Raw genomic sequence first — 22,217 nt, 5'->3', positions numbered from 1 at the left:
CATCGCAAGGGTTACCTGAGAAACGAGACCACTAGGTCTGTCAGCTGCAACAACACGCAATCATCGAAAAAAGTCTGCTCGAATATCACCTGACTACGAAATAAAAGTTGAAACGATACAGAGTATTCGGAGATTTATACTCTCTAATCCAACTTGGTGTCTAGATTATTGTATGTGCCCTCCCAAGAACCCCCAATAGACATGCACAAAGAAGTGCTTTTTTTTTCCTTTCCAATTGCCCCGTACACGCATTAAGGGGAAAATTACCAAAATAATCCTAAATCCATTGTAATTGTACTAATTCAGTCTTAAACATTTTGCATTTGTGCCAATTCAGTCCATCTAGCCAATTTTAATCAGCCGGTGATGCCGGCTGTCAGGCCAACGCTGACGTGGTAAATTTTTTTTAAATTTTTTTTCTTTTTTTTTTCTCCTTCATCTTCTTCAACCTCTAGCCGGACAGGCCAGGAGCTAGGGCCGGCAAGGGCGAGCCTCGCCAAATCTGGCGAGGTCTTGTCCTCACCAGTCGCTTCGAGTGAGGCCGACCTCATCAGTTGCTGACAAGGACGAGCCTTAACTAGCGACAGCGAGGACGGCCTCGCTCGACTTGGCCAGCGACGGCAAGGACAAGACCTTGTTAGATCTGGTGAGGCTCACCCTTGCCGGTCGCTGGCGAGGGCTCGTCCTCGTCCTTGTCGGCAATTGGCTAGGTCAGCCTCGCTCGAAGTGACTGGCGAGGACAAGACCTCGCCAGCAGCCAGCGGGGCCGACCTCGCCGCCCAAGTCTCTGGCCGGTCGCAGGTCCGACGACTGGCTGGAGGTTGAAGAAGATGAAGGAGAAAAAAAAAAGAAAAAAAAAGAAAAAAATTAAAAATTAATAAAAAAAAATATTTGGAAAAAATAATTTTTTTGCCACGTTAGCGTTGGTCGGACGGCGTCCACGTCAGCACCAGCCTGCCAAAATTGGCCGGATGGATTGAATTGGCATAAATGCAAAAGGTTTAGGACTGAATTGGCACAAAAAAGGGATTACGACTGAATTGACATAATTGCAATAAGTTTATGACTATTTTGGTAATTTTCCCCACATTAAGGGACAACCTTCCCAAAAGAATATCGTAATTACAAAAAAAGTTATGAACTTATTGTGCGGATGTCAATTCAGTTTTAAACCTTTTAATTTGGTTAATTTGCTCGTAAATCCTTTTAGAACCGAATTGGTATATGTACAAAGCAACAGATTCCAAAATAAGGGCCCGAAATACCCTCGTCTTCTTTTTTTTTTTTGGTCAACACCCTCGTCTTCTTTAACGATAATAGAAAGCATCAAGGTTCATAAAATCCGCATTTTAAGTTTAACAACGAAAGAATAGACCAAAAGAAAAAGTCTAGGGAAAATTACAAATAAGGGCTTAAAGTGGACATTTCAATCTCAAATAAGGGTTTGACCTCGCCAGTCGCCAACCGGCTTTATTCTAGCCAATCAAAGGCATTTTCGTTCAAAAATAATTTTAATTTTAAATTATTTTTTTATTTTCTTTTTTCTTATTTTTCTTTGGCCACTGGCCCTTCGCCCCTCGCTTAGCCCTCTTTGGGCATCGCTGGTGGCCAGCCATCGCTTGAGACCGCCACCGGCGAAGAAGAATGAAGAAACCAGTAAAAGGGCAAAAAGAGAGAAAAAAGGAAAAAAAAAGAAAAAAGAAAGAAAAAAAGGAAAAAAATAAACCAAAAAGGGTAAATGACGAAAATGCCCATGATCAACTGAAAGTCGGGCTTTTCTTTGAAACTATTTTAATCACTTCATGTCTTTATTTAAAACAAGATCCGCTGCATGGCCTTATTTGAGAAAATAAGCGATGCTCCGTGCCCTTATTTAAATTGAAATAAGGTCACTTTACGCCGTGATTTGGAATTTCCTCGAAAGTCTACCTAGGAAAGGAAAGATTATCCAACGATCATAGAATGTTAATGACGTGGCAGATACAGACAGCCAGGTCATGCGAACGTCAGACACATATCGAGCATCCCTTCCCATGTTCTGGTCTTACACTCTTCGCAGCCCGCAGAAGACAGTGCCATAAAAAACTAATCTTCCTCATCTACCGCGAGGCCAACCTTGCCAACCTCAAGTCCGACCAAAACCGAATATTCCGTCTCCCGCTCGCTCCCTGACAGCATCGGATCCCGGCCGGAACGTCCCGATCGGCGACGGGGGACGGCGATGATCGTCCGGAGAGCTTGGCACGACCTGCGCCGGAGTTGCCGCCGGCGGTGGCCGATCCCGGTCGCCCGTCAGGTTCCATGTCCGGCGCCGGAGGTCGGGGGGCCTCCGGCTCGGGGCGGCGGCGCGAAGCCGGGCCGCTCTTCTCCGCTCGCGGCCGCGGCGTTTCGCTCCAGCGGTCTTGGAGCCCGAGTGAGTTTCTTATCTCCGGCACGCCGGCGTGTGGTTTTTCTCGAGATTCTTAGTTTCTCTGAGTTCGGTCGTTGCGGCGACGTGTGAGGATTCTTTTGTGTGGGCGACGGAAGAGTGTCGGTGAATTCTGGTTTGAGGTGCGGTGATTACCGAAATCGATTGTTTTCGATGGTTTTTGAGTTGTTCTTTTCTGCTTCGGTTGTGTAGTTCGAAGATTTCTGTGGAATGAAGTCGCGTGGCTTGTCGAGCGATGCGTTGAGGGATGTTCCTGTGGCTGGAATGGTCGATGTGCCGTTGGCACAGACAGGCGAAGGCATCGCCGAGTGCGAGCTTCTCAAATGGTTTGTTCAAGAGGTGAGTCCGTGAAGCCTAGCTTTGAATCTTTACTCTGCTATCTCTGTGTGCATTTGGAGATGAGTACACTTGTCGAGCAGAACTTGTCTAGCCATAGATGAAGCGTTGCCGCGGAATTGTTAGTCTTCAAAGATTGTTGTTGTAGCTACGTGCTGATAAAGGGAAGAACATTTGTTCTCTTGCTAGGTAGATTGGTATAGATGAGTGATTTCTGCAAATACTGATGTTTAACCGAATCACGGAAGTACGCTGTATTAACGAGCGTCTTACCTCTGTTCACCCACAGGCACACACGCGTATGGAGATATAAAATGCGAAAAATGAGTTGCGATATTTAGGAATTGACATTTTATTCTGGCAGGGGGATCTGATCGAAGAATTCCAACCACTCTGTGAAGTTCAGAGTGACAAAGCGACCATAGAAATAACAAGTCGGTACAAAGGAAAAGTTGCCCATATCAATCACGTTCCTGGTGATATAGTGAAGGTAAGAATTAGCCAATATGTTGTTTTCTTCTGGAGCCCAGGCCTGTGTTTTGCACGTGATTGTTAATCCAGAGTTATTATCTGGTAAAGCATTAAAAACATAGAGAGGAAACGGATAAAAAGGATCATTGTGGAGATACGGAACGAAATTGTTGTTACAGAACTTGGAAAGAATGGCATGTCAACTTTTAAAATAACATTACATATTTGAAGGAATCACATGTCAAACCTACATGATCAGCATTGCATTCATAGGATGTTATTGAGACTACACATCCTTGACAAGCATATAGGCATCAGGAATTTGAGAAATAGGCGAAGTGTAGATCTTAGCATTAATCTGAGTTCATTTAGATTATATTAATATTTTAGGGATGCCTTTGTTATTAAAGATTTGTTCCTCCGTTTTCTGAGTTAGCTTTTATCTGTAATCTACAGGAAGGCACTCTACCTAGTTTTTATGCTTTAAAGTTTGCTAACTGTAGGTTGGAGAGACTCTTCTAAAGATGGCTGTTGAGGAGCCACATCTTCTGATGGAGGCTTGTGATCGTTTAGAAAATGTCAATTCTCCAACTTCTGAGATGATAAAAAGCAAAAAATGTGGAGTCCTGTCAACACCAGCAGTTCGAGGTCTTGCCAAAGAATATGGCATAGACATAACTGATGTGCATGGTACTGGAACAGATGGCAGAGTGCTAAAGGAAGATGTTCTTAGATATGCTACTGACAAAAGAATTATGGAAGGTAGTTCTGCCTCTCTGGGTACTGATCACGAGGATCAGTTTTTGGGAGGGGCACAGACTCGCCAAAATGTATCAGCTAAATCTGGATGGCATTACAATGATGAAACGATTCCCTTGAGGTAATCTTTGATTTAGCATCACAAATGTGAGTTAGTCACGGAAACTGTGGTATTGATAATGTTTTCACTGTTTCTGTCTCTTTCCAGGGGTATTGCCATGCCCTGGATTTTCTACAAATGAATTTGGGATCGATCAGGGCTAATTTTCCTCAGTTAGATTGTTATGTGTGAATAGTATATGTAAGCTTATAGATCTCTGATAAGATCTCATAGATAAGCCTCCTTAACTTGGTTGCGTAATTTAATCATTTGTTTCAGGTAGATGATCTGGTTATTTCCATTGTCCAGGTGCAGCTTTCTTCGCGAAGTTCTGCTTGACTTTTTGACATTATTTACTCTGTAAAGCAACGATAAAGGATTAAACAAAATTAACTGCTGGGCTGCCTAAAATTCTAGATAATGCTTAATTTGTTAGATTCATCTGTTACTGTTTTTGTCTTCCCCTCTTGTTGTTCAGCATTCTTGAGTGAAGAATTTGGGCGGAATGAGGTTCTTTTAGTAGCTCAGTAAAGTTTATTTAAACTGAGTAGCTCTAACGTGTCCTTCAGGGGATTCCAGCGAGCAATGGTCAAATCAATGTCCTTGGCTGCAAAAGTACCCCATTTTCATTATGTGGAAGAGATAAACTGTGATGCTCTGGTGGAGCTTAAAGCATCTTTCCAGGACAATAACACAGATCCAGATGTCAAGCACACTTTTCTACCGTTGTTGATAAAGGCACTTTCAATGGCTTTAAGCAAATATCCCATTATGAACAGTTGCTTCACTGAGGAATTATTTGAAGTCATCCTTAAAGGTTAGCTGATCTTTTGCATGGGGATTTCTAGTTTGACTTGACCCTGTGAATGCTAGAAATTAGTCTTGATTGAGCGATTTGTTTCTGGTTTTCTTAGAATTACAAGAAAAACTGAATGTTCTTTCCTGCAGGTTCACACAATATAGGAATTGCAATGGCTACTCCAAACGGTCTTGTTGTACCAAACATTAAAAATGTTCAGTCTCTGTCTATCTTGGAGGTTAGTTTTAGTATATTCACATAAGTGATGTTGTATGTTACCTCTCTTCATTCAATTATTAAATTATTTATTTCCAATTATCTGGAAGTTTGTCACTTCTTTATTGTGAAAAATTAATGACGAGAAAATTGAGGAGACAACATGACGAGTGAGTGACCTTTCTTTTTGTAATCCAGATTCCAATCTGTTTGATGTTGTTCATGCAGAGCACATAAAAGAAGTCCTCAACAAATGTTTCTTGCCAGCATTTATCTCTTTCGATATCTAAGCCCACATCCAGTTGCTAGAATTGCTCATGCACTATAACATTTAGATGAAACACTGCCGCTTAATTGAACTGCACCTCTCCCCCAGTAACAGATGAATCTTAAAATGGTTTGAATGGTGGAGTTTTCTTTTTACTAATAAGAACCATACCAACAGGCAACAAGAAGCCACTGCTTTAAAGCTAACGCTTGTTTATGATGTGATCAGATAACAAAGGAGCTGTCACGGTTGCAACAATTTGCCTTGACTAACAAGCTCAATCCAGAAGATATATCTGGCGGAACGATAACGTTAAGCAACATTGGAGCAATTGGTGGGAAGTTTGGTTCCCCCCTTCTGAACTTGCCTGAAGTTGCCATCATTGCTATTGGGCGGATCCAGAAGGCTCCACAGTTTGCAGATGATGGAGATGTGTATCCAGTATCTATCATGACTGTAAGTATAACAATTTTCAGAAGGGAATAGAAAGAACATGTTGCATTGCTTGCAAAGAATAGCATCTCGATCTGGTTAGCTGCATTCAATAGGCCACGCGACATAAGTAATGGGACAGCATGAAATCTCATCATTTGACGAGTAAATCATCCTGTCTGACACAAGTCTTGTTCCTTGAATCAGGTAAACGTGGGTGCGGATCACAGAGTCCTGGACGGAGCTACGGTGGCCAGATTCTGCAACGAGTGGAAGCGATACGTGGAAAAGCCGGAGTTGCTGATGCTGCAAATGAGGTGATCCTGCAACAAATACAGGTCACCATATCTCCTTAGTTGTCTGTGTATATGCTGTAGATGGCAATAAAAAGAGCAGTTGTAGTTTCTCGGGTGAACCAACAGAATACCTACATGTCCGAAAGGACGAAACATCAATTGTTATGCAAGTGCTGGGGTTGAAATGATTCCCTGGCGAGACCGAGAAATGCCATCGGACTTTCCCAATGACACAACAGGGCGAAGTTGTCTTAGGACACTGTTGCGTCCCACATAGGGATTGAGCATGAAGAGAGAGGAGGTAGGGAGAGAATAAGGGTCAGTCTTGCGTGCTATTGCGACGTACTTACCTGGACGGGATTGTTGGGCGATCAGGAAGGTCCATGGCCTATGTTAGTGACCTCCATTGCACTTTGCGGAGGGGTGCTACTCTAAGGTCAGCCCAAAGCGGCTGAGCCTATGTCATAATTTGTGGCAGCGGGGGCCTGCGTTCGCGCGGCCCCTGTCCAAATCGTCAGTCCAATTATAACATGGGGTCACGTTGGGTTAATTCATGCATGCAAAGCTTAAATCTCTGCTTATCTGACATTGTCTTGGGTCAAGCGTCCTTGTTCTTAAGGTTGACTATCTCTGATCAGAGTAGATCTGCATGTGTTGGTACGAATTGGTCGCAGCTTCAAAGAAAGTTGGACTATTCAATTGCCATTTTTTTTCCATCTGCAGGGGGCAAGTTCCAATTTGTCGAACGAACGCCGCCGAAAAGAAAGAAAGAATGTTTCTTAGCATTAAAAGAAATGGTTATACAAAAAATCCTAAACTGGTACACTTGTGACAAATTTACCCTAAACTAATTTTTTGATCACCAAAAACCCCAAACTAGTACACTTGTAATAAATTTACCATCTGTTAGTTTACGTTAAATTTTACTGTCAAATTGCTTAGTTAAATGAAACATGATAGTTGGTTTTACCCTCCGTTTATTACAGGTGTACTATTTTGTGGTTTTTTTTAATTAATTAAATTTAATGGATGGTAAATTTGTCACAAATGTATTGGTTGGGGGTTTTTTGTGGTCAAAAAATCAGTTTTGGATAAATTTGTCACAGGTGTACTAATTTGAGGTTTTTCATGATATTAACTCTAAAAGAAAAGTAGCGCGCGATCTGCTCTATGCGCGCCGTCATGGCACTTTAATGGCCGACCTGTTCGTTGCCGTTTTGATAGCACGCTAGTGATCGCTATGTCTAGATTTATAGTTTGAAAAAATTGCACCTACCAAAATAGGATTTCAAATGCGACCTATCATGGAGAAAACATGACATAGGAACAGTTTCCACGCATGAATAAATTGAAAAGGGAAAGAGCGGACGGAAGTAACCTACCTATAAGGTAGTGGAGATTTTTATTTATTTTTTATATAGTAAAATGTTGAGTTAGATAAAATCGAATTGAGTAGTAGTCAGATATAGGGGTGAGCATGGTCTAGGTGGACGGTTCCCACCCCTGAACAAGGGACCGCCTATTAAGGATCGGTTTTGAAAAATTGGAATTTGAAACCGGACCGCGGACCCGGGTGAGTCCATGGAATCGGTCCTCAATTCCAATCCCTTTGGTAGGATAAGTCAAGCCATGAGATAAGATTCGTGAACTCCAAAGTCCATACAACACTCAATTAGATTGGCTCTTGAAAATGCTCTGTGACGAAGGTCGCTGAGGGCCCTCTCCATATGATCGTCCTTTGGCCCTGACTATGAGAAATAATCCAATCGAACCCCCGCCAAAATAATTCAAGTTGTTAAATACCCCTCATGTTCTTTACCGTCCCTCACATGTTTCGAGTGGGATGCAGTAGCTAAGATGCCAAGATGCGGTCAACGCTCATGTCTCACCGCCGCTTTCGCCATTGGCGTGAAACAAGATCTCCTCCGTTCGATTGTGTTCTCCAACTATCACAACCAAAAGAGAGAATTTTTATCGCGTTGGCAAGAAGAATTTAAGGAATCGAATACAAGACGTCACGACTTCATTTTTACATTAAATAGAGTGGGCAACTGATTACTTAAGGAGTGTAATTAACTTTCTAGTAAATGACATGAAACACATTTGAGTTCTTAACATTTTGAATTGTGGGTGCACTTGTGTGTACCTACCGGTCCAGTTTGGGTCGGCGGGTGAGCAATTTCACGCCTGGAACCGGGAACCAGACTAGTCCCCATGGAAACTGCCGGTTCCGATCCAATTCCGGGCGGTTTCCGATTCCTTTGCACACTCCTAGTCGGAGACACCAAAAAGGTGATCATTCCCTTAATAGTAGTACTAGTTGTTATGGACATGCTAGGCTCGGAGGGAAATTACCAAAAAAGTTATAAACCTATTACATAGGTACTGATTCAATCATATACTTTTCAATTGAACCAATTTAGTCCTAAACATTTTTATATTAGTACCAATTTAGTCCATTCGACCAATTTAGATCAGAAATAACTGACGTGGATGCTGGCCGTCCTACCTGATACAGCCGGCGCTGATGTGGAATTTTTAAATAATTTTTAATAATTTTTTTTTGAATTTTGAATTTTTTTTCCTTTTTTTTTTTTTTTTTTCCTTTCCTTCTCCTTCCTTGGGCATGTGGCAGGTGGCCATGGTCGGCGAGGGTAGCCTCCGCCAGGCCGCGAGGGTCCAATCGTCGCCCTTACTGGCAAGGGTGACCCTCTGCTGTGGCAGGCGAGGGCCGTGACGCCCTCGTTGGCCGTCGCCTATGGCTGATCACCGGCCATGGTCACAGGCCCAAGGAAGGAGAAGGAAGGAAAAAAATAAAAAATAATAAAAAAGGAAAAAAACATTAACAATTCAAAAAAAATTATTAAAAATTGTCCATATCAGCGTTGGCGGTGACACATAGGACGGCCGATATATATGTGAGCGATTTCGGGCCTAAATTAGCCGAATGGACTGAATTGGTACCAATGTGAAAATGTTTAGGACTAAATTGGTCCAATTGAAAGGTTTATGACTGAATTGGTACCAATACAATAGGTCTAGGACTTTTTTGGTACTTTTCCCTAGGCTCATACATGATTATGTTTTATTTGTTATGCAACATCATAACGAATTGATAATAAAAATTCAAACTTATAAATAGATGCTGAAATTAAATACTTGATGTTATTCTCTCGACTACTATACCAATTCTATTGATGAAAAATAATCTACCAATTTTTCCTTCTATTTTGATTGTCAAGTAAAATTTTGGGTTTCAACTTGTAAATAAGGGAGAGGAAGACATAACCGTGCCACAAGCAATGCATCAAATGGGTAAGTGCAAGATAGACAAGAGATTGAAGTTGTTTTACATCTTTAACCTCATTTATTATTTGATGTCTTCGTGAGAAAATGGATAATTTGGAAAGTAAAAAAATGACACCAACTAACCCTGATTTTTCCCTTAAGACTCCGTTTATTTCGTGAAAAATAAATAATTTGAAAAATATTTTCTTAAAAATGATTGCTTGTATTGTTTACAAAAATGAATGAGTAGAAAATATTTTCATTGTTCACGAAAATGTTCACACATAAATTATTGTCGATGATGAAAACATTTACTATCGACTATGAGATCTCAACCCTCTAATCTCTCCATTTATAGGGTAGCATAGATAGTATAAATAGATATATTGATGCGATCCTCGTGTGTCTAGTGTGATATATAGTACAATTAGCACAATACTTTTGCTATGATTTAAATATATTTTCCCCAAAAAAGAAAAATTGAAAGCTATTCTTTTGATATATAGAGTTTGGATTAACGTGTTATTGTGGGTTCCTAGATTTTGATTCGTAACGCATTAATTACTTTGGAAAAATGTGGGCTCTTCCCCCTCCACCCCATAAATACGTCTCGTTTTCTATCTCTTCTATCCCAACCTCAACAAACCACATGAACTCCACTCTCTTTGATCGCATTGCCCATATTTCTCGAGCATCATCAACCTTTAAAAAAAAACATCATGGACGTGTTCAGCTACACGAATGAATACATTTCGACATTTCCTCCGACAAGATTGTTCAAGGCCCTAGTTCTGGACTTCAATAACCTAATTCCCAAACTTATCCCTCAAGCCATCAAGAGTATTGACATCATCCAAGGCGATGAAGGGGCCGGAACCATTAAGCAGATCAACATTATCAGAGGTAAATATTTGCTATACGAATGCGCTTTTCTCTTTTTAGCTTAAGCATATGTTATGGCATATGCACGTATGCTATGTCTGATCTCCTATTGGGTGCAGGCAGTCAGCTTATCGGCGTCAAGAATCGCGTGGATGAGCCGAATGAGGAGATATTCGCGTATAGGTACTCCTTGATTTGATCAATCAGAAGGAGAAGTTTGAATCTATTGTTCACGAAGTCAAACTTGAGCCAACGCCGGAAGGAGGGAGCAAGAACAAGCTTACAAGCAAGTACTACACCAAGGGCGATGTTGAGCTCAAAGAAGAGGACATTAAGGCGGACAAAGAGAGATTCTTGGAAATATAAAAGGTCGGCGAAGCATACCTCCTCCAAACCCCCGATGCTTATGCTTGAACCTTCTAAGGCTCTCTTAAATAAGATTGAGAAGTGCCGTCAATAAGTACTCACATTATTATTTGCATTATGTTGGAAGTATCCAAGTTATGTCGCTTCTATATGCCTATAAACGTCCCTTAGATATGGCTTGTGGGGTTTTTGCTATAATTTGTCTCATGCGTCATGATATGAATGTCATATGCTTTCTCACTCCTCTTTATATTCGAAAGTTCAACTACGAATAATACATGAGTGGATTATAATAAATTTGTACTAGGCATATATTCTCTGTGAGTACATATACTAGCATAAACCTCGCATTATTTTGCTTTTGTGATTATGTAAGTTTAATTCGTTACTAAAATCTATTATAGTCATATGATACAAGTGAAGTGTCTTATAAAATAGGGGTGAGCATTGGTCTATGGTCAACCCAAGATCGGCTCAACCCAGCCGGTCTTGGTCCGGTTCCCAAGGGGATTGGGCTGGTCCCTGAACCTGTGACCCCTGGACCCTATATTGTGCGGATTGGTCCTTGGTCCTGGGACTTTAGGGTTGGTCGGGGTTGAACCAACCCTGTATACATTTATATTATATATTATATATTTTTGTTTACTCTAAACCCTAGTGCCTCTGCCTTTGTTCCTTCTTATGTGGTTTTGTTGTGTGAATTAGAAAGTAGAAACCTAGCCCTGATTCAACCATATATATAGAAATCCTCTTCGTTCACCTCAACCTTGCTCGTCTCTATTCGTTCGCCTCACTGCTCGTCTGTTGAGTATTAATTATGTGTGTTGTTTGTTAGGTGTTCAAAAGTCAAAGTGATCATTTAGGAATGAACAAGATGCGAAGTTGTATAATTCATGGTTTATATATAAACATATTTTTAACTTTTTATGGTTTAATTGTATTTCACGTGTTCGTATTTTATGATTTGTTGCTTTTAGAAAATGGAAATTTTTGTTGTTATCTTATCTTAGATTTATGTTTGATATGTTCATAGTTTGGTTGCTCAATGTCCCATTGTTGATGGATATGTAATTTAAAAGAGTATGTTTGTCCTATCAATGAATACAAAAAATGAAACAAAGAAAAAAATCGGTTAGTCCCAAGTTGACCCTGGAACTGGACTGGACTCGGTCCTCGGTCCCAAGCTCAACAAGATCGGTCCCTGGTCCTAAAAATTGGAGACCAACACTGTGTGGGTCGATCCCTAGGTTAGGTGTTGGACCGGCCCAATCCGGACCAAGCTCACCCCTATTATCAAAATGACAAGTACCTATTGTGCCAAAGCCCACTTGGTCATGCGCCTTACGTTTTGGAGGCCCCGTTGGTCTTGGGCCTTGGTCTTTGACAGGTCTAGAACTTAAAGGAATTACATTGGGTCACGTGGGTTAGTTATGCATAAAATCTCGTAGATTCGTTTGTTACGCAAAAAATGAATGGTTTGGAAAATATTTTCCTAAAAATGATTGTTTGTATCGCTTGGAATAATTGGTTAATGAAAAAAGTTTTCACTATCGACAATAATTTTTGTCTAAACATTCTCAACAACTATAAAAAATATCTTTTATTCGTTCATTTTTGTAATTGATACGAACGATTATTTTTATGAAAATCTCTTCCAAATCATTTATTGTTCGAAAAAAAAAAACGGACCCTTAATCTCCGCTTATCCGATATTGTCTTGAGTCAAGCATCCTTGATCCAAAGGTAGACTCTCTTATCAGAGTAGGTTTGCATGTGTTGCTATGAATCACTTGCTGTTTTTGAGTAATATCGAGCACATACTTAAAATCGCCGAAGAATGTTAGGACTATTCTATCAACATTTCCCATCGGCGGGGAAAATTCCATTTGGTCGTCTTATTTAAAATCGACATTTTCATGCTCCGTTTCGTTCGTGAAAAATGAACGATTTGAAAAAAAATTTCCTAAAAAATGATCGCTCTTATCGCTTAAAATAATTGGTTAATGAAAAAAGTTTTCACCATCGACAACAATTTATGTTTAAACATTCTCAAGATCGATAAAAAATATCTTTTGTTCGTTCATTTTTTTAAGCGATATAAGCGATCGTTTTAGAGAAAATCTCTTCCAAGTCATTCATTTTTCGACAAGCAAACATAGTCTTAATCTCTCCGCTTATCCAATATCGTCTTGGGTCAAGCATCCTCGTTCCGAAGGCAGACTCTCTATCAAAGTAGGTCTGCATGTATTGTTACGGATCAGTCGCTGCTTCTGCGCAATAACGAGCACATACTCAAAATTGCCGAAGGACATCGGGACTATTCAATCGACATTTCCCATCTATGGGCCAAATTCCATTTAGTCGTCTTCTTTAAAATGAAGGGCAATTCCAGTGTCAAGAATCGAACGCCGCCAAAAAGAAGAAATGTGTTTCTTATCATAAAAAAACTAGCACTCAATCCGCGCTACGCGCGCGGTCACGACGTTTTTATTGTCCGTCCTGTGTCATGCCGTTCGACGTTTAGATTTTACAGTTTGAAAAAATTGCTCCTTTTGAAATAGGAGTTTTCAAAAGCCACCTGCCGTGGAGTAAAGATGACAACAAATTCAAAAGGGAGAGAGCGGAAGGCAGTTAACCAACCTATAAGGTAGTGGAGGTTTTTATTTTTATTTTTATTTTCTAATCCGGTAAAATATCAAAGGAAAAATTCCAAATAAGGGTATGAAGTACCCTCATTTTCTCAAATAAGGGTCTGAAGTGGATTTTGTGTCGAATAATAATTTGAAATGTCCTCGTTTTTTCAAAAAAAGGGTCTGAAGTGAATTTTGTTTAAAATAAGGATCTAAAGTGGCTATGTCTGTTGCAAAGAAGGCTTTGACTTTTCGAATGGTAAGAGCATTTTCGTCTTTTAACTTTTTTTTTGAATTTTTTTCCTTTTTTTCTTTCTTTTTTCCTTTTTCTGGTTTTCTCTTTGTTCTTTGTTGGTGGTTGGTTCCGGTGGCTGACCACCGGCAAAAAACAAAGAGAAAACCAGAAAAAAAGAAAAAAAAGAAAGAAAAAGGAAAAAAGAAAAAAATATTTTAAAATTAAAATTATTTTTGGACTAAAATGCCCTTGACCGGCTGGAATATTTCGTTGGCCGGCGACCAGTAAGGTCATGCCCTTATTTGCCATTGACATGCCACTTCAGACCCTTATTTGACACAAAGTCCACTTCAAGCTCTTATTTGGAATTTTCCCAATATTAAATTAAATGAAAATTAAATCGAGAAGTAATGGGAGACACGAGAAAGAGATAAACGTGGCATGGAATTGGAAGCAATAGGGAGCTTTTCCCTCCATTTTGTCCCAATTTTGGCAATGCATCAAATGGGGGTAAGTGCAAGATAAGAAAGAGATTGAAGGTGTTTTACGGGCAGCGTTTGTTTTGCGGAAAATAAATAATTTTTACAAAATGTTCGCTTGAATCACTTACGAAAATAAATGAATGAAAAATATTTACATTATCTATGAAAATATTTAGATATAAATTGTTGTCGATGATGAAAATATTTTTCATTAACTAATTATTCAAGCTATCCAAACAATCTTTTTTAAGAAAATATTTTGCAAATTATTCATTTTTCTTAAAACAGATGGATCCTACAACTTTAACATCATTTATTATCGATGTTTTCGATTGAAAATTGATAATTTGGAAAGTCAAAAAGTGAGACCGACTACTCAAGTTTTTCCCTTGAATGTATAGATATGTTGTACAAATTAGTAAAAGACAATCAGTTCTTCCATGTTGGAAATTTAGCAGGAAATGAACTTCTAAGCAAGTGAGGGTTCGATTTATGAGACTTTTGCTATGATTTAAAAATGTTTTACCCCTAAAAAAGAAGTCTAAAAGCCATCGTTCTCTCTCTCTCTCTCTCTCTCTCTCTCTCTCTCTCTCTCTCTCTCTCTCTCTCTCTCTCTCTCTCTCTCTATATATATATATATAGTTAAATCTATGAAATAAAGTAGATAGGAGATTATAGAGTTAGCTACAGAGAGTAGTTTATGTGCTCGGATTGAGTTTGGACTAATATATGTCATAGTGACTTTCTAGATTTGATTCGCAACATATTAATTACTTTGGAAAAATGAGGGCTCTTTCACTCAATTCATAAATCCATCTCATTCTCATCTCTTCTATCATAAGCTCAACAAAACCTCCTGAACTCCAATCTCTTTGATCGTATTGTCCTTATTTCTCCAGTATCAACCTCAAAAACATCATGGGTGCGTTCACTTTCTCAAATGAATACATTTCCACAATTTCTCCGGCAAGATTATTCAAGGCCCTAACCCTGGACACTCATAACCTAGTTCCCAAGCTCATGCCTCAAGCTATCAAGGCAATGGAGGGGTTGGAACTATTAGGTAGATCAACTTCATTGAAGGTAATTATGCAGTTGCGATATATAATTGTGCTCTTTTCTTTATATATTTTGTTTTAGATTAAACACATAGAACGACATATACACGTATACTATGATATGATCTCCTATTGAATGCGGGTGGTCGGTTTATTAGTATCAAGAATCGCGTGGATGAGTTGAACGAGGAGAAATTCACGTACAAGTATTCCATGATCGATCTGAACGAGAAGTTTGAATCTATTGTCCTTCAAGTAAAATTTGAGCCAACACCGAAAGGCGGGAGCAAGAACAAGGTTAGGGACACGTACTACACCAAGAGCGATGTTGAGCTCAAAGAAGAGGAAGTTAAGGCGTCAAAGAGAGATTCTTGGAAATATACAAGTTTGGCGAAGCATACATCCTTTAAAATCCTGATGCTTATGCTTGAACCTTCAGAGGCTCTCTTAAATAAGTTTAAGAAGTCCCGTCAACGAGTACTTGCGATATTATCTGTATTATGCTGGGAGTATTCAAGTTCTGTCGCTTCTATATGCCTATAATCGTCCCTTAGATTTGGATTGTGGGGTTTTTGCTATATTTTGGCTCATGAGTCATGATATGAATGTCATATGCTTTCATACTGTTTAGCGCATAATCATCTATCTATTCGAAAGTTCAATTATGAATAATACATGAATGGATTATAATAAATTCGTACGAAACATATATTCTCTCTGAGTACACATACTAGCATAAACCTTGCATTATTTTGCTTTTGTGATCGTATAAATTTAATTCATTGCCAAAATCTATTATAGTCATCTGATACAAGTGAAGTGTCTTATCAAAACGAGAAGAACCTATTGTGCCAAAGCCCAATTCGTCATGGACCTTTTGGAGGCCCAGTTGGTCTAAAGCCTTGGTCTTTGACAGGTATGGAACGTAAGGGAATTACATTGGATCAGGTGGGTTAGTCATGCATGCAAATATTAGGCTCCATTCTTTTCGTGGAATATGAACGATTTGAAAAATATTTTCCTAAAAATGATCGTTCGTATCGCTTGAAATAATTGGCCAATGAAAAATATTTTCACTATCGATAGTAATTTATATCTAAATATTTTCAGAAACGATAAAAATATCATTTGTTCGTTCATTTATTTAAGAGATACAAACGATTGTTTTTAAGAAAAACTTTTCCAAGTCATTCATTTTTCGAAAAACAAATGGAATCTTAATCACTGTTTATCCAACATTGTCTTCGGGTCAAGCGTCCTTGTTCCTAAGGTAGACTCTCTTATTAGAGTAGGTTTGCATGTGCTGTTATGGATCACTCGCTCCTTTTACGCAATATCGAGCACATACTCAAAATTGCTGAAGAAATGTTGGGACTATCCAACCAGCATTTCCCATCTACGGGACAAATTCCACTTATGTCGTCTTCTTTAAATTTGAGGGCAATTTTAATGTCAAGAATCGAACGCCGCCAAAAGAAAGAAATGCATTTCTTAGCATTAAAAGAAAACTAGCACGCAATCCGCGCTGCTGGTAGCTATGTCTTAGATTGATAGTTTGAAAAAGTTGCTCCTACTGGAGTAGGACTTCAAAAGCGACCTGTCATGGAGAATATATGACATTAAATTCATAAGGGCGAGAGCGGAAAGCAGTTCTCCTACCTAAAAGGTAGTGGAGATTTTTATTTTTATTTTCTTATCTGGTAAAATGCTAAATTAAATGAACATTAAATTTGAGAAGTAGTGGGGGACACCAGAAAGAGATAAACGTGGAAGGGGGGAATACCACAAAAGAGAAAGTGTACCTGCTAAAAAAGCAATTTTTCTAATGGGCTCATGCTTTTTTAAACCTCCCATGAGAACCAAATTATGACTTTTTTTTTTTTTGGTAAGGGTAAGGTATATATTACTTTCAAATCACCAAATACAAAGGAAAGCAAGAGACTAACCAAGTTCCAAAGAGACTATACAAATCCAAGGGAACACGGAAAGCTCAACCACAAAAAGATAAAGGAAGCAAGGAAAAGCTATACAAAGGAAAGCCAAACCAGCCCAATTAAGAAAAAATGGAAGGTGATAGCCCCCAACTCCTTTGTAATCTCCTATTCAATGGCGTGTCTGCAATTCTTCCAAGGGTTGAAGCTTTATCCTTCACCACTTTGATCATATGATTGCGCATACCGGGGATGAAAATACTTTTGTTTCTGAAGATAGAGTTGTTTCTTTCAATCCATATTATATGACAAAAGGCTCCAAGTGAGAACCTGGAGAGACGATGAGCAAATGATGATCCTCCACAAATCTTCATTGCCCATGTTATATGCTCATGCCACGGCCGGTTACGACATGGAAGATAGCTTTCATTGCCCAAATTATGACTTTTATCTGGAGAAAATCCAACAACAGCTTCCATTGAATGAATAATAAATCTGAATCCTAAAAACAACAGCACTTTCAAATAATGCTATTTTTTGGTATAAGACATATCAAATTGGTGGTAATGGAAAAAACAGAATGCGCCCTTTTATTACTATTACTCATTTTGGTGCTAAAAATACTTTCTCTTCTCCTCATGAATTGGACAACATAATGCTATTTTCCATGGTCAAATTAGTGCTATTTACTTTGTTTGTTAGAGTCATAGGAATTCCCTTTCCTTTCAATCAAGAAGGAATTCATTTGGATATATTATCCAAATTGTTAAATCCATTGATAAACTTTTTACATTAGAATTCAAATAATTCTGTGGATTGGTATGAATTTCTGAAAAATGCAAGTTTTTCTGTCAGTATAGCTTTTTTTGCAACATTTATACCGTCTTTTTTTATATAAGCCTATTTATTCATCTTTACAAAATTTCAACTTACTAAATTCGTTTTCTAAAAGAGGTCTTAATAGAATTTTAGAGGACAAAATAATAAATGTGATATATGATTGCTCATATAATCGTGGTTACATAGATGCTTTTAATACAATATCCTTAACTCAGGGTATAAGAGGACTAGCGGAATTTATTCATTTTGTTGATTGACAAGTAATTGATGGAATTACAAATGGTTTCGATCTTACAAGTTTTTTTTTTCGGAGAAGGTATCAAATATGTAGTAGTAAAGATTTCAAAATCATCACAAGCCTTGATTTTTTTAGGGAGATTTTCCCTCCTTTTTGCCATAATTTTAGCAATGCATCAAATGGGGGTAAGAGCAATAAAAGAAAGAGATTGAAGGTGGCTTATGGGAGGTGCGTTTGTTTCACGGAAAATAAATATTTTTTACAAAATGTTCGCTCGAATCACTTACGAAATTGAATGAATGAAAAATATTTTTCACCATTCACGAAAATATTTAGATATAAATTGATGTCGATAACGAAAATATTTTTCATTGACTTATTATTTCAAGCTATTCAAACGATCTTTTTTAGGAAAATATTTTTCAAATCATTTATTTTTTTGCAAAACAAATGGACCATACAACTTTAACATAATTTATCATCGATGTTTCCGTTTGAAAATGGATAATTTGGAAAGTCAAAAAGTGAGACCGACTACTCAAGTTTTTCCCTTGAATATATAGAGAGGTTGTACAAATTAGTAATAGACTATTAGTCTTTCCATGTTGTAAATTTAGCAGGAAATGAACTTCTAAGCAAGTGAGGGTTCGATGTATAGGACCTTTTCTATGATTTAAAAATGTTTTACCCAAAAATAGAAGTCTAAAAAGCTATCGTTTGGTATGTATAGGGTTAAATCTACAAAATGAAGTAGATAGGAGATTATAGAGTTAGCTGTAGGGAGTAGTTTATGTGCTCGGATCGAGTTTGGGCTAATATATGTCGTTGTAGTTTCTAGATTTGATTCGCATTACTTTGGAAAACGAGGCCTGTTCCACTCCAATCTATAAATCTATCTCATTTTCATCTAACTCCACTCTGAACGTATTGTCCATATTTCTCTAGTATTAACCTCAAAAACATCATGGGTGTGTTCACTTTCATAAATGAATATATTTCCACAGTTCCTCCGGCAAGATTGTTCAAGGCCCTAATTCTGGACTCTCGCAACCTCGTTCCCAAACTCATGCCTCAGGCTATCAAGAGTATTGACATCATCCAAGGCGATGGAGGGGCTGGAACCATTAGGCAGATCAACTTTATTGAAGGTAATTATGCAGTTTCGCTATATAAATGTGTCTTTTATTTTTATATTTTGTTTTAGATTGAACACATAGTACAACATTTACACGTACACTATGATACGATCTCCTATTGAATACAGGTGGTCGGCTTTATCGGCATCAAGAGTCGCGTAGATGAGTTGAACAAGGAGACATTCACGTACAGGTACTCCATAATCGATCTGGATGAAAAGTTTGAATCTATTGTTCATGAAGTAAAATTTGAGCCAACACTGGATGGCGAGAGCAAGAACAAAGTTAAAGACATGTACTACACCAAAGGCGATGTTGAGCTCAAAGAAGAGGATGTGAAGGCACGCAAAGGGATAGTCTTGGGAGCGTTCAAGGCCACTGAAGCATACCTCCTCAAAAACCCCAATGCTTATGCTTGAAGTTTCAACAGTTCTCTTAAATAAATTTAAGAAGTCCTGTCAATAAGTACCCGTGATATTCTCTGTATTCTGTTAGAAGTTTCCGAGTTCCTTCACTTCCATATGCTGGTAAACGTCCCTTAGATTTGACAAAAAAACAAAATGTCCCTTAGATTTGGCTTGTGGGTTTTGCGATATAGCCAGACGGACCCATGCCTCATGATATGAATGTCATATGCTATCACTTCACAATTCTTATCACATGAGCATCTTTCTGTTCGGATGTTCACTTATTTTGCTTTAGTGATTCTGGGGAAAATTATTCAAAAATTCATAAACTTATTGCACTTGTGTCAATTTAGTTTTAAACCTTTCAATTTGATTAATTTACTCCTAAGGATTAAATTGGCACAAAAAATTTTAGTTCAAAATGGTTTATGACTGAATTGGCACCAATTTAAAAGGTTTAGGACTTAATTGACACCATTTTTAAAAAGGTTTAGGCAGACTAAATTGGCACCAATGCAAACAGGTTTAGGACTGAATTGGTATCAAAAAAAAGGTTTAGGACTAAATTGGCACTAATAATAAAAAAATTCAAAAGGTTTAAAAAGTTTAAAAAATTGATGGCACTTTTCCCCCTATTGACTATAGGTGGTTAATTATTAAAATGTTTAGGACTAAATTTGCAAATCGTCAAAATGTTCAGGACTAAATTAACGTAATTGAAATGTTTTGAACAAGGAGACATTCAAGTTCAAGTATTCCATAATCGATCTGGTTAAACAAAAAGTTTGAATCTATTGTTCATGATAATATTCCCTATAATTATGTTAAGTTAACTCGTTTTGGATGGTGGGAGCAAGAACAAGGTTAAAGACACGTACTACACCAAGGGCGATGTTGAGCTCAAAGAAGAGGATGTTAAGGCACGCAAAGGGATAGTCTTGGGAACGTTCAAGGCCACTGAAGCATACCTCCTCAAAAACCCCAATGCTTATGCTTGAAGTTTCAACAAACTATCTGAATTAAATTTTAAAAAGTCCTGTCAATAAGTACCCGTGATATTCTGTGTATTCTGTTAGAAGTTTCCGAGTTCCTTCACTTCCATATGCTGGTAAACGTCCCTTAGATTTGGCTCGTGGGTTTTGCTATATAGCGAGACCTATGCCTCATCATATGAATGTTATATGCTATCACAATTCTATCACATGGGCATCTTTCTGTTCGGATGTTCACTTATTTTGCTTTTGATAGCGAAACTGGTATGGGGTTGAACCGTATTGAATCGGACAAAAAATTCAATTAAAACCGTATACAAGAAGCTTGTATCAATTAAGTCTGTAAATATTTTCAATTTGATTAGCAAATAGTTTCACGCCCGAACCCGCGACACGCGAACATCCCACGACGGTCTTAAGAGTGCGATTCCGGTCAGATTTACCGAAATGTCGATTCACTAACGATCATACGCATGCGGAGCGAACCGTAACACCCTATCAACATCACATAACCGGATAGCCTAACGAGACAAATTTTTGGAATACACATCAACAAAACAACTTTCATAAACACACTGTTAACCCAAGTTTGGTACAATTTACAAGCCCAACTCCGAGGGCGACTTGCCACCAACCGCACATGCAGAAGGATTGGGTTAACCCAAACTCTTCTATAGCAAGGCATCCAAAAGCGGAAAGTTCATCCCATCCCCACATCGACCCTCGGTCTCCGATCCTTGGGAAAAGAAAGGAAAAGAAAATGACAAAGAAAGAAATAATAATAAAAATTCAAAATGATTTAAATTTTTTAAAAAAAATTGTAAAAGTAGTCAACGCCAGCATTTTCGAACAAAATTGAGAGGAAGGACTAAATTTGCTAATTGTCAAAAGGTTTAGGACTAAATTTGCAAATCGTCAAAAGATTCATGACTAAATTGACACAATTAAAATGTTTTGAACTAAATTGGCAAATCATTAAAAAGTTTAGGACCAAATTGGCCAAATTGAAAGGTTCAAACTGAATTGGCACAAATGCAATAAATTTAAGAATTTTTTGATAATATTCCCTATAATTATGTTAAGTTAACTCGTTTTCAGTGATATGATATAAGTGAAGTGCCTTATCAACAAAATTTGTCTTATCAAAACGACAAGCACCTATTTGTACCAAATGTGATGTTGAGTTCAAAGAGGAAGGCGTTCGGGCGGGCAAAACCAGGATGTCCGTGTAACAGCCTGGGAGTCATACCCGCAAAAATCGGGGATTAGGTGATCACACAAGCACACCATCACACCACTTTTTATCTTTGCCCCTAAGGGCTTTTAGTGATCACTCATGTCATGCAATGCATTCACTTCGCGTGTTAATCACACCACATGCTCACATAATGCATGTCAACTCAATCGCAACCCATGATCACCACCAAATCATCCTCGGTCTCGACAACATCAATCATTACAAATCAACCAATCAATCAACATGGACACCGAGTATTCAATATCAAGTCACACGTGCATAAGCACCATTTAGGCCGTCAATCAAGCACCATTCAGCCACGAAACTGATCAATCCACACACACATGTCGAAGAAGCCACTTCCCCTCAATTAAATCCACAAGCCCTTCC

At 38.4% G+C, this 22,217-nt stretch overlaps 2 protein-coding genes and 1 non-coding gene across 4 annotated transcripts; all 3 read left to right on the top strand.

Annotated features, from left to right (window-relative positions):
- The first annotated feature begins 2,072 nt into the window (after positions 1–2,072).
- LOC115682943 (lipoamide acyltransferase component of branched-chain alpha-keto acid dehydrogenase complex, mitochondrial) lies at positions 2,073–6,333 on the top strand. Of its 2 annotated transcripts, none has more exons than XM_030607312.2 (8): positions 2,073–2,413; positions 2,621–2,767; positions 3,129–3,254; positions 3,739–4,115; positions 4,646–4,911; positions 5,043–5,131; positions 5,606–5,833; positions 6,017–6,333. In XM_030607312.2, the coding sequence occupies exons 1-8, from the start codon at positions 2,222–2,224 to the stop codon at positions 6,128–6,130; spliced, it is 1,539 nt and encodes a 512-aa protein (XP_030463172.2). In that variant the 5' UTR covers positions 2,073–2,221; the 3' UTR covers positions 6,131–6,333. The 2 variants fall into 2 exon arrangements, with proteins under 2 accessions (XP_030463172.2, XP_030463173.2); XM_030607313.2 differs by having other exon boundaries at positions 2,074–2,413; positions 4,664–4,911.
- Positions 6,334–6,447: 114 nt separating this feature from the next.
- On the top strand, positions 6,448–6,611 carry LOC115682951 (U1 spliceosomal RNA). The gene has a single exon (XR_004005948.1). It is a non-coding gene; the product is annotated as a U1 spliceosomal RNA (small nuclear RNA).
- A 12,378-nt stretch (positions 6,612–18,989) lies between these two features.
- LOC115682825 (major strawberry allergen Fra a 1-2-like) lies at positions 18,990–19,746 on the top strand. Its single transcript, XM_056312085.1, has 2 exons — positions 18,990–19,214; positions 19,320–19,746. Exons 1-2 carry the CDS (start codon positions 19,020–19,022, stop codon positions 19,608–19,610), a joined length of 486 nt encoding a protein of 161 aa, XP_056168060.1. The 5' UTR covers positions 18,990–19,019; the 3' UTR covers positions 19,611–19,746.
- The last annotated feature ends 2,471 nt before the right edge of the window (positions 19,747–22,217 follow it).

This window comes from Syzygium oleosum, unplaced genomic scaffold (genome assembly GCF_021117445.2).
Source record: "Syzygium oleosum isolate NSW1041296 unplaced genomic scaffold, Sole_v2.1 Sole_v2.06, whole genome shotgun sequence".
Classification (NCBI taxonomy): domain Eukaryota; kingdom Viridiplantae; phylum Streptophyta; class Magnoliopsida; order Myrtales; family Myrtaceae; genus Syzygium; species Syzygium oleosum.
Note: the sequence above shows the minus strand (reverse complement) of the source record. Positions and strands in the feature narration are given on the sequence as shown.